Source organism: Mugil cephalus, chromosome 21, assembly GCF_022458985.1.
Source record: "Mugil cephalus isolate CIBA_MC_2020 chromosome 21, CIBA_Mcephalus_1.1, whole genome shotgun sequence".
Taxonomy (NCBI): Eukaryota; Metazoa; Chordata; class Actinopteri; order Mugiliformes; family Mugilidae; genus Mugil; species Mugil cephalus.
The window spans coordinates 16,430,770-16,446,548 of record NC_061790.1 but is presented as its reverse complement, the minus strand read 5'-3'; the positions used below and the strand labels follow the sequence as shown (position 1 = coordinate 16,446,548).

The 15,779-nt window shown below is 44.6% G+C and overlaps 1 protein-coding gene across 2 annotated transcripts in view; it reads left to right on the top strand.

Annotated features, from left to right (window-relative positions):
• Window positions 1-15,122, top strand: part of flrt2 (fibronectin leucine rich transmembrane protein 2) — a 59,539-nt gene extending 44,417 nt beyond the window's left edge. The window contains exons 1-2 of one of the 2 annotated variants that reach the window (XM_047573632.1): window positions 5,595-6,222; window positions 8,602-15,122. In XM_047573632.1, the coding sequence (XP_047429588.1) occupies window positions 9,017-10,999 (1,983 nt within the window). In that variant the 5' untranslated portion in view covers window positions 5,595-6,222; window positions 8,602-9,016 and the 3' untranslated portion in view covers window positions 11,000-15,122. Of the gene's footprint in view, window positions 1-5,594; window positions 6,223-8,601 lie in introns of those variants that run through there. The other variant, XM_047573633.1, reaches the window with a different exon arrangement.
• Window positions 15,123-15,779: the final 657 nt, after the last annotated feature.

Below are 15,779 nucleotides of genomic sequence, written 5' to 3'. Positions count from 1 at the left end.
TGACTCATAGATCTACAGTATTTAGAGCAGTCTAGCCTGGGAGGCAGGCCTTCCACCCACCCAGAAGACTTCCTTTTTGCTCGACTCAGAAGGGGAAATTTAGCCCAGATGTGACTTCAAACAAAAGAAAAGCTGCAGGGATTGGAGGTGGGATCAGGCCCATCTTTCGCGTGACCCTGAGACCTGCTCCTTCCTGGCATCTGTCTATTTTTCTCCTCTACTGTTCTTTCTCTAGCGATCTCTCGTAAGTTGCTCTCTCTCTCGTGGATTCTTTTACCTCTAAACAACATGGCTCTTATTAACAAGTCTTTACCGTGTCATTGAGTGCAGTTACCCAACGTAATGTGTGGGATAATCAGGAAATCCTGTGAGGAAACACATTTTCACCAAATAAAGTGAATTTCTGGGATTTGTAAAGTTCTCAGAACAAACACCCTGAAACCATTTTGGAAACATGTGAATAAATAAATATCTCCACCAAATGTAGGGGCTCGAAGTATTTTCAGGAAAAAACTTCACTGAAGCACACAGGAGATGAGGCTAAAATGTTCTTAGCTGTCAAACAAGAGCAGGAATTTCAGAATGAAAATATAAGGGCTTCCTTCTTGTGTTTTTATTTTTTGGCATTAAAGTATCGATAATACAAAATTTGAGGATCTTTGTTATCAATTATTGTGTATCACTTGTAAATGTAGGAAACTATTCTAATATTTCAAAGCTATGAGTCAAATATTGCTAAATATATATATATGTAGCGTTGGGATGTACCATGCTAGCAAAGCATCTCTCCGCACTTTCTGGTTTTAGCATGTTAGCATGCAAACGCCTTAAACTTATGCTCAGGAAGATGGGAAGGTAGCAGTCATTTGGAGAGAACCAGATAAAATCAAATATTTGTCCTGATGACGGTTCTTGATGCAGAGGACTTCTTCCAATTCATCCTTTGGGGGTTTATGAACATCTGTGTCTAATTTATTAGCAATCAAGTTGTGATTGAGACTTTTGTGCTGTGGTGGTGCTCTGGGCAGTGCGATTCCTCATCTGGGGACCATGAAATTTCATCTTAATCAGTTTTACAGTTAATGACATATGTGGGACAAGGTCCAATTAATAGACGTTTCCACGGAACAACGTACGAAGGCACTACCCAAAAAAAGTACTTTTTTCATATAATGCAACTCACACAAACTTTCTTTTTCAACCAGATGGTCAGAAGAGTGTTGTACAAATTTAACAAATACAGTAGTAAATTGTCAACTAGCTGGGCTTTTCAGGGAAAGCTTTCACCTGCTTAGTCTGTGGATGAAGTGCTAACGTGTGAGAGGCTCATATGGGGGCATGCACTTTACCATAACTGTCATGGATACACTAAATATTCCAGGCACTGACCGCGGGGTGGATTGCTCCTCTAATATATATATATATATATATTAATATATATATTTTCACAGCAGTATACAGCACATGTCAGCACAAAAGCGGCCACCACTTTTCTTAACAATTAGACATTGCAGTGGGGCAGTTGTCTCGGGGCGTTAAATCTTTGAAGGACAAGGCTGACATGGTAGACACAAATCAAAATCCGGTCCTCTTTTGAGTGACTCCAATCCTCTCCGAAGCTATGCCTCTTCCCCACTCTAAGTGCCCCCCACTACCACCACCTCCACTTCCCCGCTCCACTCCCCTCATTCTGCCCCCCCCCCCTTCATCCCTCCCTCAGCAGAACTACAGGGGCTTGCTTGTTGTCAAGTCAGTGTTTTTACAGGCTGGCATTAGCACAGGGCAGCATTCAGTCAGGGCCCTCCATTCACTCTGCCTCCCCTATAATTCACATGCTCATGCGAGAGCGTGCAGCCTCCGCCGCTAATCCCGGAACGACCCTGCTCGAGCAAACGGCCGGCCCCTCTGACAGCGCCGCTGACTGTTTTACTCTTCTTATTAAAGCCTCGGTGGTAAATCTTTTTTACGTTTTAAATGCCACACGCAACACCCACCGCAGCATTATGGAAGCAGGCGGAGCGGCGCTGTGTTCTTACAAGAGAATCGGGCCTTGATTTGTTCCACTTTAACAATAAAAGAAGTTGGTGAGGTGAACACTGGGCTAGATTTAATTATTTGGGAGACACCATCTCCCGTTTACGTTGCGTGTGTGAATATATGTACCGGTCATAGCATATATCTCTGTAGATCATAACATGTAAGAAGGAATTTAAAAGTCAAGGTAAATATGACACTTAATCCCGAAGGGGTTGGTGCATTCCACAGCTCCCTCGCCTCCTCTCAGCTCACTCCTTCAGTTAAAATATACAGAATGTGACTGGCTGACTCGCGTCTTCAGCTGTGAAAATGCCCCGCTCTCCTGTAGTAGCAGTAGATGCGTGTACATTGATAATCGACGGGGGCCAACATAATTCCGTTGCCTCAGAAAGCAGCGGATTGCCGCGGTTTCCCACTGTTAGCTCTTGGCAGTACTTATGGCCAGGATTTTAAACACTGATGTTGCTGGCATCTTTGAAGTGCCTTTCAGTGTCCAGATGTAAATTCATGCGGGGAGAAATGTGATAAGCTAATGACGTCTCGGGGGGACTGGAGAGAATATAACCAAGGGATAAACATATCTGCATATCTGAGTGGACCCCTCTCCCTCCCCCCCACTCCTCCTTCTCTTTCTCCTCTCTACCCTCTTTTAACGCCGTTCGGGGGCCTGAACAGGAGCAGATGGACAGAGCAGGCTTTGATGTGCTCCGGGGTCATGTGTATCTGCAGTTTTATCAAGGTACACAACCGTGCAGAGTAAATATGCCACGCCAAATCTCTGGGAAGGTTTCTGGGCAAGGCGAAGGGAATTTCCACTTTGAGACTCAGAGGAGGGCGTAGACTGAAATATTTCTATGTATATGTGAAAATACAGACTTTGGAACTATACAGTACCCCCTGCAAACTGGGAGGAAGATGAATCCTATGCAGGACATTAGAATAAACAATCTTTTTCTTTTTTGTCTAATGCACTCATATTTTGTTTCATGCACATTCGTACGTTTAACCTATGCTCTGGTATTTTGCTTGACACCAATGAACAAGATTAAATGAACAGGCCAGTTACTGCTTTCATGGTATTTGCACGTAGGATCTTGTTTAGCCCTTATAAGTGTCCGTCATTTTATCCCCATTTGCGTGCCACGGGGAGACATTCCATAATGCTGCGCCGCCCAAGAACGGAGCGCGCCGCTGCAGAACACGTCCATCAAGGAGAAAATAAAAATAGGCTGTTTCCTCTAAATTCACTCAATCAATAATTCATGCCGTGCAGAGAAGCTTGATTTATGAAGGAATTAAATGCTGTGGACTGGGCCTCGCAACGGCTGTCCGTCTCCGGGACGCGGCGGCCAAAAATCAAAAATGAAAGGCGAATGCCGGGAACAACTGCATCATCTCGCGGAGAGCCGGGGACTTCAGTGGCACGCTTGCCTGGCAGGCCTGATTGGCCGAAATGACATGGGTAATCTGAACAAGAGGCAAATAATTTGTTGGAAAAGTTGTTCATGACTTATGCACGTTTCAGTGGGTCACCAGGAGTCAAACATTAATGCTATTTGGCAACTGAAGGCTGAGATGAAAGGCAAGCGTGCACCTGCTGACCTATGGGGCTCTCGTGACTCCCGGGAGCCTTTCTGACCTCAACTCTGCCCGACAGCAAACACAGAGCATGACGGCTTTAGTACTTTTAAAGTAAAACCGACATTCGAATCCCTTCTCTTTTGCTGGCGATTTATATTTCTTTTCGTTCCCGTGAAAGGAAATATAAATTATAATGGCAGTGCGGCGCTATGAAAGTGCTTTCGGACATATGCGTGGAATCAGTGCGGAAACGCCTGAAATCCGATAGCTAGCACCGTAGGGAGCCGCGGTGCAAACCTCCACAAAGATGTGCGTCACACGTGAATTTTTTCATATATGTTTCTTCACCTCTTTTCATTAAGCAAACAGTTTTCTGTCCCTTTAAACCAGCTTTGTAACGTTAGCCCCAGAGCACTGGCAGTTGGTACCATAAATTTACGTCCCCGGTGAGCTCGCTGTGGAAAGCACTTTCACTACAATAAATAAACACATTTTTAACAAGCAACATTTTTGAGCCCTGTATAGTTAAGCTCAAGAAATATAAAGTGGCAGCCATGGCTGATATTAAAGACCTAGCACGATAAACATGAACACATGCAACAACTGCGTGCAATATGAAATGCTAGCTATGAAATGCTAGCTTTTCAGGCTTAATCCAAGTTTACTAACCCGAACCTAGATGGAACGAGGAATTAAATATATTTTACTCACTTCTATTTCAGTTTGGCTTTCAAATGTTACCTGCAGTGGATAGAGATAGTCAACAAGTTAGCAGCTTTAGCACAGCTCCAAACATTTTAGCTTCATACTCCTGTAGACCTACAACTTGCCAATATTGTAAGTGTGCATGTTTAGACTTATGAAAAGAATGAGTATGTGCATTAATATACTCATTTGTCAGTTCATTAGGTACACTTATTCAAACTGATATTTTCTAATGTAAGTCCTGCACTAAATCTAAGTTTCATGAAGGTTAGGGTATTCATTACTATTTTAAATTAACTGAGAGATTAAACTGTGTTTTCATTTATAGGACTATTGAATTGCATTGCGCTGTGCCGACACATGTTTCTATCATTTCAAAGTGTTTTCAATTAAACAATAAATAAATAATATAGTGTTTAATCCAATTCAGTATCACAGAACCACAAGCTACATCCTCCGGAATGATCATGCAGTTGAATTACCGCCTTTCTGATTCTGTTTCAACATAAACTGAACACTAGTCACGAAGGGGGATTTAGTGCAGGACTGTTAGAAAAAGAAAGCATTCATTTTCACTAGTGAACCTAATGTTTTGGCAGGTGAGCGTATAGCGAGGACTGATCCAACAGCCCGAGAGTGTGGGTCAAATCAGCAGGCGCTGCTGAATCAGTAGTAACGCTAAGAAGCGGTGTAGTCAGATGAAATGACTCCGCGGTCAGTGTGCGCGTCTAAATGCTTCAAATCACCACAAGAAAGCAGCAGAAGCAGGGATGAAGCTTCGCTCTGGGGTAATTATCCAGCTCTAATTAAAAAGTGGTCGGAAAAGTTAGGTAGCAGGCCAAAGAAGAACAAAGACAGCCCAGAAAACTGGAGCTGATAACGAATAACCAGGGACAGGCTGGGACACTGTAACCAAATCCAGGAATGACAAACGAACCTGGTGCCGGCTTATTTTTCTCAGCGAGGATGTGACAAGTCAAACTCCCAAGATTTTGAGATTAAAATTCTAATGAATGAGCTTAGACGTGGTTATGGCGGGGCAAGGTAAGCAAGGGAGGAAAAAAAGAAAGAAAAGGAAGCATGTAGGGCTAAAGTCTGTTGAGAGACAAACTATTTTCTGCAGTGTGAGGGCAGCGGGGAGGATCTGTGGCTTAAAGCCATCACCGAGCTGCTGGAGGAGATACATTCTTTATTCTGAGAAGGGGAGGAGGAGGAGGAGGAGGAGGGACAGAGGAGGGAGGGAGGGAGAGAGAGAGAGAGAGAGAGAGAGGGAGAGCCACAGAGAGAGAGAGAGAGAGAGGTGAGCAGAGTACACACGTCGCACTATCAACTGAATTCATCCAAGAAAACAACTCGCAGGGAGTCCGTGTGTGATCTGCGCAGACCACTAAAGGGCAAGTTTGAGCTCCCCTTCTGAGCAGCGTAACGGACGGACGCAGCTGGCCGTCATGGCCCGCGGCGGATCAGGCGGCGGACACTTAGGCGAGTGCGTCCTCACCGTTCGGGCAGAGTGTGGAAGGGGAGAAGAAGTGCCTTCCGCCGCTTTCTTCGGTCCTTACGCGCCACTGACGGTGTTGAGTTAAAGCGGACGAGCTCTCCTGTTTGAAAAAGAAAAAGAAAAAAGGTACCGGGGAGACGGGGGCAAAAACACGAGAAAAGTGCGTGGAGCAGTGAGGGCGCAGCCACAGCCGAAAAGCGGGGGGGACCAACGCGGGCAAATATGCTGTTACACTGTAGACGCACCGGGTTGTCAACGCCGCCGATCGGAGCCGACTCGCACCAGCTTTACCGAGCAGAGCTTTACGCACGGGCATACAGCAGGACCGCATGAAGGACATAAAGAGAGGGGAAAAGTTGAATGCCGTAGCGGGGTTTGCGATGGACAAAGGCTCGCCAAAGGTACAGTAGATGTTTTTTAAAAAATAAACCAGGGCATAAATGGGGAGAAATGAGCTCCGGCTTTAGAGTCAGATTAATCCACTACTTTTTAAATTAAACGCTAAATTGCGTGCGCATGAAAAAAAAAAAAAAAGAAATAAAAAATCCACCTTATAGCTCTGAAACATCCTACACATACGGACACTCCAGTCCCCAGTCACTTTTAGACAATAATTAAAATGGCTGGTCAGATTATTTGTAGGTTAATTAGATATTTCATCGAGGCAAAGATTACCGAGCTACAAACCCCTCCACATATTTCACCCGAGAGAAAATCAGACTTTTTTTTTTCTGAGGGGCTTTCGCTCCCAATGTTTTTTTTTTCCTCTCCTCCTTCCTCCCAATCCCTCCTTTGAAATAATTCATTCAAATGAACGCCGCACGCTGGGCATGGCTCGGCAGCCTTTGAAGTATATACCTGATCCTCCTCTTATCGCCTTCTTAAACGCCGTGTCCACTTTAAACTTTTTTAATTGCGTTTCTGCCGCTAAATCCACTTCTAATCGGATTGTCCTGGCCACATATCACGGCGCTCATCGGCTCCGAGAGACTGTGCTCTCTCAGCTGGAAATTAAATTTAAAAAAAAAAAAAAAAGAACGAAAGAAAGGAGGAAGGAAGGAAAAGAAAAGTGGTATTTTCTAATTACTTTCACGCCTTGATCCTTGTCCGCACTTCTTTTTTTGCTTTCTTTTTTTCTTATCAGGCTTGTCGATGTCCAGCGATCAAGACACTGTGCTTCCTGTCATTTGGCGTCTTGGTGACATTTTATTTATGCAGCTATAATAATCTTGATGCTGCTGCCTTCTGCTGTTGATTCTGCCGCTGTGGCAGCACATTTTATCGCCTCATGTGGTTGCTTATCCCCCCCCCCTCACCACCACTACCACCACCACACCCCACACCCCTCAAGCTTATTTGATTAAATTTAGCTCTTTCAATTTAGAAAAGTAGATCACAGATGTGTGTCAAAGGATTGTTTCTCCATCTCTTCCACAAAGAGGCCATGCAAGCCTCCATCTAGTCAACAAACAACGGCGGGGATTCAGCGGAGCTGGGGCTGTACGGAGGCATATAAATGCACAGAAGTGTCTTTTTCTTTTCTTTACAAAGATATACTGCCCCGTCACGGCTGCCAGGCTTGATAAATCGGAATTTATTATCTGCGGCTGCCCTCCAAAAAAATGCAAACCCTGTCTTCGAACTCTGCAGGACGCTTTACTCCACACTCACGGCCGCCCCTGTGCTTAACATTCAGCCCATCGCTCCCATCATTGTGTGTCATCCAACATTGACTCAGGGTGGAGCTTCGGTTTAGCTGAAAGCTACAGATGACTACCACTGTCATTCAGTTGTATGGGGTATGAGGGAGGGAGAGGGGGGGAAATGTTTGATGGGTCATAAAAGTTGGAATAATGGATCTGGGGGTCTACTGTAATCCGACGGCCTTGTGCTTTACAAACCTCTGCATGCTGAAAAACAGCCCATATCGATCATTTATCGCAGGTGGAGGGACTAAATTATTTTCCAATCCCATTTCATTTGACAGCTCATGTATGTCACGGCGGCCGGAGGAGGAGGGGGAGCGGAAACGCAGCGTCTTTTTTCCTCGACTGCCTCTCCTTTGTTTTCCAATCTCTTCAGGTTCAACTCTTGATGACGCTAGGTTTGGGGATTAATAACGAGCTCCTCCTTAGGCCACCGTAAAGCAGTCACCTCTGTTTACTGTAAGCCTTTGCGTGTTTGCTCGTGTACCTCTGACCACAATGTCTGCTCGAGCAGCTGGAAAAGAAAAAGGCAGTTGCAGCTTATTTTCTGTTTATTTATTTTTTCCTTCTCGGGGAAATGTCTTCTGCATCAGTGTTGGCACATAAAGAGCCGAGGTCTTTATTAGACCCATCTCTTTTTAGCAAGTTTTCCATTAAGCAACACTGATGTTGCTGAGAACCTCTGTGAGTCCATGAGTGTGTGTCCTTGCAGTGCTCTATTACCTCCTTTGATAGAGCTCAGGGGATAAAAGCCTTCTTTATGTCTGTGAAACCGGATGTGCAAGAGCTGTTCTGAATATTTATCAGACGCTTTTTTTAAACGTAGCCAGTGCATAATTCGACACGAGCAGTGAACGGTATGTTTTGTGTCTCCGTCTCTGTGTTTGGGAGGGAAGGAAAGAGCGAGAGCAAAGAAAAGACAGTTGGTATGTGTGTGTTTGTATATCAAATAAAGAGACGGAGGAACAGAGGGAAAAGAGAGGCCCCGTTTTTTTTTCCTTTTTTTTTTTTTTTTTTTCAAGAACAGGCCACCCCGTGAAAATACTCATCTAGTTCTTCTTTGTTTTCCCACAGGTCTCTCGATCCAAATGTCACCCCCCTTGGACTCTGACCTGGTCGGGGACCAGCAGTGTGTGACGGACAGGCGAGTGGAGCCTGCGGTGGCTTTCTACTGTGTGGCTTTAAATTGGCCCTGGCTGAGCTCTGCATGGAGCAGTGAGTGAAGAGTCCTGCTATGGTCTGATGTCTCAGCATGGATGGAGTCAGTCAGAGGACTGGCCACCACTAATGAGACCATCGCTCTTCAGCTGAGGACTAGCATTTACAGGATTACTCCCACAGTTTCCTGCTCTTTTCCCAGCTAACTGCATCGTTACCAGCCTCTCCTAGGTGGACTTTTCGTGGGCCCGGTTTTCGTTGGATATATGCGTCATTGCCTTTTTATATTTGTTTATTGTTGGTTTCCATTTCCATTCTTTGTTTTTCCACTATGGAGTTTCTGGCTGGACATTGGAATAAAGATTGGGCTTCATTCTTGCAGTTTTGGTTGACTGTCATCCTAAGCCTCCAAATGCAATTCAGGCCGGGTGCTTCTTGCCCGGATGAGTGTCGTTGCGACAAAACCTTTGTGTACTGCAACGAACGCAGCCTGACATCAGTGCCTCTGGGGATGCAGGAGGGTTACAAGGTCCTTTACCTACACAACAACCAGATCAACAATGCTGGCTTCCCTATGGAACTTCACAATCTGGAATCAGTGGAGACTGTGTATCTTTATGGCAACCAGCTGGATGAATTCCCCATCAATCTGCCCAAAAACACCAGGGTCCTGCATCTCCAGGAGAACAATATCCAAACAATCTCCAGGGCAGCCCTGGCCCAGCTGGCTAAACTGGAGGAGCTGCACCTTGATGATAACTCCATCTCCACGGTGGGGGTGGAGGAAGGGGCTTTTAGGGAGGCAGTAAGCCTGAAACTCCTCTTCCTCACCAAGAACCACTTGAGCAGCGTTCCCATTGGCCTTCCCGAGGACCTGAAGGAGCTGCGGTTGGATGAGAACCGCATTGCTGTGATTGCAGAGGAGGCCTTCCAGAATGTGACACGCCTGCAGCGCCTCCTGCTGGACGGGAACCTGCTGACGGACGAGGGCATTGCACCAGGGACCTTTCAGGACCTGGCCACCCTCCGTGAGTTGGCCTTGGCCCGTAATTCTCTCACCTTTCCCCCTCCCCTTCTGCCCAGTCAGTCACTGGTCAAACTAAGTCTGCAGGAGAACCAGATTGACCAGATCCCTGTTGCGGCCTTTGCTGACCTAAACAGGCTGGAAAAACTGGATATCTCCAACAACCAGCTTCAGACTCTTACACAGGGTGTGTTTGACGGCCTGTCGAGCCTGAGGCACCTCATAGTGCGAAGCAACCCCTGGCGCTGTGACTGTGCGGTGAAATGGGTGGTGGTGTGGCTCAAGTCCTTGCCTCCATCCATCAACGCTCGAGGATTCGTGTGTATGAGTCCAGAGAAGGTGCGTGGCATGACAATCAGAGAGCTTACGCTGGATATTATCGAGTGCCCCGTCTATCCCGACCAGCCAGCCTGGCCTACCCTCCGCTCCACACCCCCTCCCCCTCCCACCACGACCCCCATCACCACCATGATCTCCACCCTCATCACCACATCTATCCCTTACTACTTTGACTCCCCATCCCCTCCTTTACCCCCAGTCCATAACAACCCCCCTGGGCCAATGCCTCCTTACGAGGACCCCCTTCAGATCTCCTTCCACGTGGTCAACTCTACCAATATTGAGGTGAGCTGGGCTTCCTATTTCACCGTCACAGCCTACAAGGTCACTTGGGTCAAAAGGGGCCAGAGCCAAATAAACGAGGGGATGAGGGAGAGAACGGTGAGTGGGGATCGGCGGCAAATCAGCCTCACCAACCTGGATCCCCGTTCTATGTACCGGATCTGCGTGCACGTTCTGGACACCCTTAACTCCTACAGGCCCGGAGAGGATACTATATGCTCCGAGGCCAGGACCAAGCCGCCCCCGTCCCCTAAGCCTCCTGGCGGAGAGCAAGCTCCTCAGGACAGCATCAACTCTACGCTGCTAATGGCCGGGATCATAGGCGGGGCGGTCCTTATTATCCTGGTTACACTGCTCAGCCTGTTCTGCTGGCATGTGCACAGGAAGAGCCGGTCGTCTTCGACCAAGTGGAAATACAACCGTGGCAGGAGAAAAGACGACTACTGTGAGGCTGGGACCAAGAAGGATAACTCCATTCTGGAGATGACTGAGACAAGTTTCCAGATAGTGGCACTGAACAATGAGCAGCTGCTTAAGGGAGATTTCCGCATTCAGCCCATCTATACGCCCAACGGGGGCATTGGATTTAGAGACTGTCACCTCAGTAACAACAGCATAGCCTACTGCAAGAGCAGCAACGTGCCCAGTACAGAGTTCTGCCACACGTGATGCAGCAGGACACAGTAGAGCGGCATCCACACACACACACACACACACACACAAACACACACAACAGAAACATTTGCATAAACACACACACACACACACTTACACCGTTTGTGTAGACAACAAAAAATATAAAAATTCTAGTGAAATATAACTGTACTATATATATTTCCAAGTTCTGTCTACAATGTAATTTATACTGTGGATAATAATGTGGGATTCTCTGCTATCTTTTTTATTCTTAGAAAAAGAGATACAAGTGTTACTTTTGTTTTATAACCAGCAGGGTTTTGAAAGTTGTTTTAATGGTCAGTACTGTACATGAACATGGATTTGTACAATCACGGCACCCTGGGTGTAGCTTCTGACAAAAACGTTGTCAGCCTTGGAAATGTTTAGGGGCGCTTTAGAGGGCTGGGATCCTTTGCTAACCACAGAAGCAAAATATGGCCTTTTTGTGCTTTGAAACCCTCCCTGGTACAACAGAACAGTGGTAAAAGACAACACAGCACAGGGGAAATCCAAACACTGCTGATTAGAGCGTCGTGGAAATATAGCACTGGTTCAGTGGTGGTTGTGTTGTAAAAAAAGAATCGAAGTGCACTTTCTTATTAATGGTAGCACGGCAGGAAATGAGCAGAGGTGGTTGATCACATGCAGGGGATTTGGACGGGTGTACGAGGAGATGTCATCGGTGCTGCTGAAGAGCCTGGGCTGAGATTTCCCAAAAGTGCCTTAACACTAAAAGCATCTTTGTTCTATTAGTTTATAGTGGAATGAAGATGTGACTAGTTGAGGCACTTTTGGAAAACTCTGGAAAAGGATGTGCCACTTTCAGCAAATACTAGTATTAACATGGGCTTAAAAGCAACAAAGGATCATTGTCTCTAATGAGGTGCATGGATGTGCTGAGACTCGCACATCCTTTTGAAGAAATTCCCTAATTTGTTCTGCTTCTTTTCCCCCCTTGTTTTGGCAAGTCAGGCCACAAGGGGGCACTTTCCCTCAGCATCGTGTGTGGGACAGAGGAAGAGAGGGCAGAGGGATCACTTTACCTCCAACATTCCCCCGGAGCCCATTACCCAGACAATATTACTCATGCTCAAACGGCATTGTGCAGATACTTAATGATGTGGAATCATTTAAAACTAACAGTGTTTTGTGTGTTTGGTGGCTAAATGATATGGATTTTCCCCACTGTGGTCTATGATGGGAGGAAGGTTGTTCCCTGCGTGCGGAGAGAGTGTGATGAATTTTGAGATGGGTCATCCACAATTCTAATTATAACCCCACATATTTCACCCTTGTCCAAGCGTTAATTTGAGTTCATGATAAATTAGGAAATTACAACAATAAGATTGTGCCCAGTGCTGAGACTAAGCGTCATTTATCCTTTTTCATTTACGGTTCGCTCACCTGAACAATGCGTCGGCTCACTTCACAACAGCTGTTTCTGCTAGGATGATTCTCGATGTGTCTACGCTCATTTACCCCCTTTCCATCCCTGGCTGTGTCAGTGTCTTACTCTACATTCTAATCCCTGCATGGGCTCAATTAAAATAGTTTTCCTGCCCTTCAGTTCACGGACTCAGATGGCAACTCTTTGCATGTAAAGTGACAATGAGAGGTCTCCATTATGCACTTCTTAAGAAGACCTTATTTGATTTGACAAGATTTTATTTTGAGGGTCAAGGCTTCAAGAATCCCCACTTCCCACCCCCTACTCCCTTTCCTTTCCCTCTTCTCATAATCCTCAACCAAAAAAGGGAGAAAAATATGTAGACTTTATTTTCACTTGGCTGTATGAAGCTCGCACTGGAAGATATTTTTTAACTCTTTGTGGGGCACACAGATTCCGCTTGAATGTGCCATGCAGTCTAAAGAATCAAGCATTCAGAGTAGAATGATTTTCAAGGGCTCGTACTCAAAGTTATTCCAGAGTGTTGAGATTATTTTGGGGAGGATTTACCTCAGCAGTCAGAGTATCTCAGAAGTAGCTGCACTCACTGTAATTCCAGCAATAGCTCAGATCACAACCATATGGACTTTGAGACGCTCACAGGATCAGTGCTTAAAATCTAAAAGGAATACATGTCATGTTATGTGTTAAAATTTTGCTTTAAAGAAGATAATTGGCATATTTTTTTTTTTAATTTATTTATTTTAATTTTGCCTTTTTCTTCAATTGTTTTTCAAAGCATGCGTTTCCAAATATTTTAAACAGTTGCGGGCTTGCCGTCTCTCTAATAAGAAAACATTTAAATAAGTCAGTTGACATTTTAGAAGATTCAGTCATTCACTTTTAGTTTTTAGAGTTAGCTGAGAAGATTTATACTACTCAAAAGATAAAGCTCCAGCCGGCAGCCAGCTAGCCTAGCTTAGCATGAAGACATTAAACAAAAAACAGCTAACATAGCTCTGTTCAAAGGCAAAATTTTCTGACAATTTGCTGAAAAACAAGTCATTTTTAGACTTAGGTTTGGATTAGCATTTGCTTTGGATGTGCAGGTAGATTTGGTACGTACAGCTAGGCTAACTGTTTTTCTTCTTGTTTGCAGCTAAGCTAAACAGGCCCCAGCTCTAGCTTCATATGTAGCAAAAAAAAAAAGGATTAATTTGTTTTGTTTTGGTTTTGCAATATGTTGAACAATCCTTTTAAGTTCGTAGTAAAAAAACAAACCAAACAAAAAAAAAAAAAAAAAAAACACCTCTAAATGAATGGTCTGTCCTGGTCATGGTCTGACCTTCTGTGGTTATCAAAGCATCTCCACTTTTTGTTTAAACCCTTTTTCTACTAATAGCCACATATCAGCACATCCAGTACCTTGAGATACACTAGGCTGCCCTGACCTGTGCTTGGATCTACCCTGCTGAACACCTGACCGAGAGTTCATCATGTGTCGTTTGCTTCATGCTGCACCAGCTGATCATAATCCCACACAGCAACACTTGAACATGTACAACTGATACTGTGTAGATTCTTTTTGATTTTTTGTTTAAGTTCTGAACAAAAACCCTATTTTAAGTCACATGCTGATCAAACAAGTCAGGTCAAACCATTGCAACATATAGTATCTGCCCTGTCTGTGAATGTGTAACGGAGACAGATATTTGCCTTACCTTTTATGCAGGACTGAATGATTAGCTAGAGGGAGTTAAGCAGGAGGAAGAAAAGGAGCAGAAAGGATGGGACATAAAGAGACGGCAACCAGACTGCTAAGCAGAAAGCACATTTCTCCAACCGACTGAGCGTTAGCAGGAAAAACAACACAAAGCGTGACACGCGGTAGCTATCGACAGACTGTTCATCCATAGTGCCAGAAATTAAGCAGTGCGTAAGGATTCAAGCAGGCCGGGAAGAAGCTTTGTTGGTTGTTTCGCATCGTACATCACTCTTTAATTTTGATGAAAGAACGGGGCTGCAGTGCCATGACCAATGAAATTACACCAAACACATAATGGACTGAAAGCGTCGGTTTATTGCTGTTTCAGGGTGCCGAGGAGCTCATTGATTCACGTTGAAATAATTATGTTTAATCACTGAGCGGTCAATTCCGACAGAACATGTGAAACTGAATAGATTTAGAGTCACATTTTCTTCCTGCAGGCAAAACCTTTCCTGCAAATATCTAATAGCCAGTGATATTCATTCAAGAATTTTTGCATGTACTGTATTTAGCTTCATAGCCTTTCTTTTTCTTTTTTTTTTTTTTTTTTTGTCATACTAGGGTTTGGACTTTTTTTTTTTTTCTTTTTCCAAGCAATCACCCCACTGGTGGCTGAGATACAGCGTGAGCAACCATACACAAAGGTTTTCTTGTGGTTTAGAGGAAGTAAGCTGGAAATTTACAGTGCATGTAAAATGGCTATGTTGGGATACTTTGCCGTCCTAGCTTCTGGCTTCTCATTGAGACACCGCAGTGTTACGTTACGCCATCCACACCGTTTTTCTTAGGAACCAAAGTTAAATTTCTGTTCTCATGATGAAATATTGATGTTGTTCCATGTATGTGCCTTGAGGTTGAACTTACAATGTAAAGTCCTTGAAACCTTTAAATGTTTTTGCACAAACTGTAAATACTTAAGTGAAGCTTTTTGAGAAATAAAAGAGCCATTGGATATGAGAGATCACTCCCTTTCATTTTAGAAAGCCATTACTTGCATTTAACTCTCATGAGTGATCCCACATTCTTTGTCTTTTACATACTGTACAGAAACATTGGTCGACGCTAAATCTATTTTGGGTTAGACTGTGGTAATTCTGGGTTAAAGATTTGTGCTGTAACCCTCCATGCCAAGTTATCCTCTTATTTCTATACGGGAAGCTTGAGACGTCTTAGCAAAGCCACTGCAGCTTAGCGTTTAGCTGGAGAAAATCCAGGATACTCTCTCATTCTACTTGTATGTCTAAATCCAGGAATGTTCTATTTCTCCCAATCCTTGTGTTTTACCAAAGTCCAACTTTCTACTCTCCAAATAACCACATCCTAATGTTGCCTTTAGAACCTCCAGCCCACTAAGAAAACCACATTAGCCCAGTCTTAATTCACTAGGACAATTAATTGTGGCTGAAACACAAAAGGGAGTGGCATTCTGGTATGTTGAGCGGGAAATTGGTGTATTTCTCGAAATCCAGAAATGTCAAAATGTGATTTGTTATAGCAGGATTGTAGGTTTTGCAGAGAGGCCAAGTGGGTAAAATGAACTGAGGCTTTGGCACTCGAATCATCTGCTGTGCTGTTGTTCTTCCCTCTTTCCACGTTCTGTAATTGGTGCCATGAAA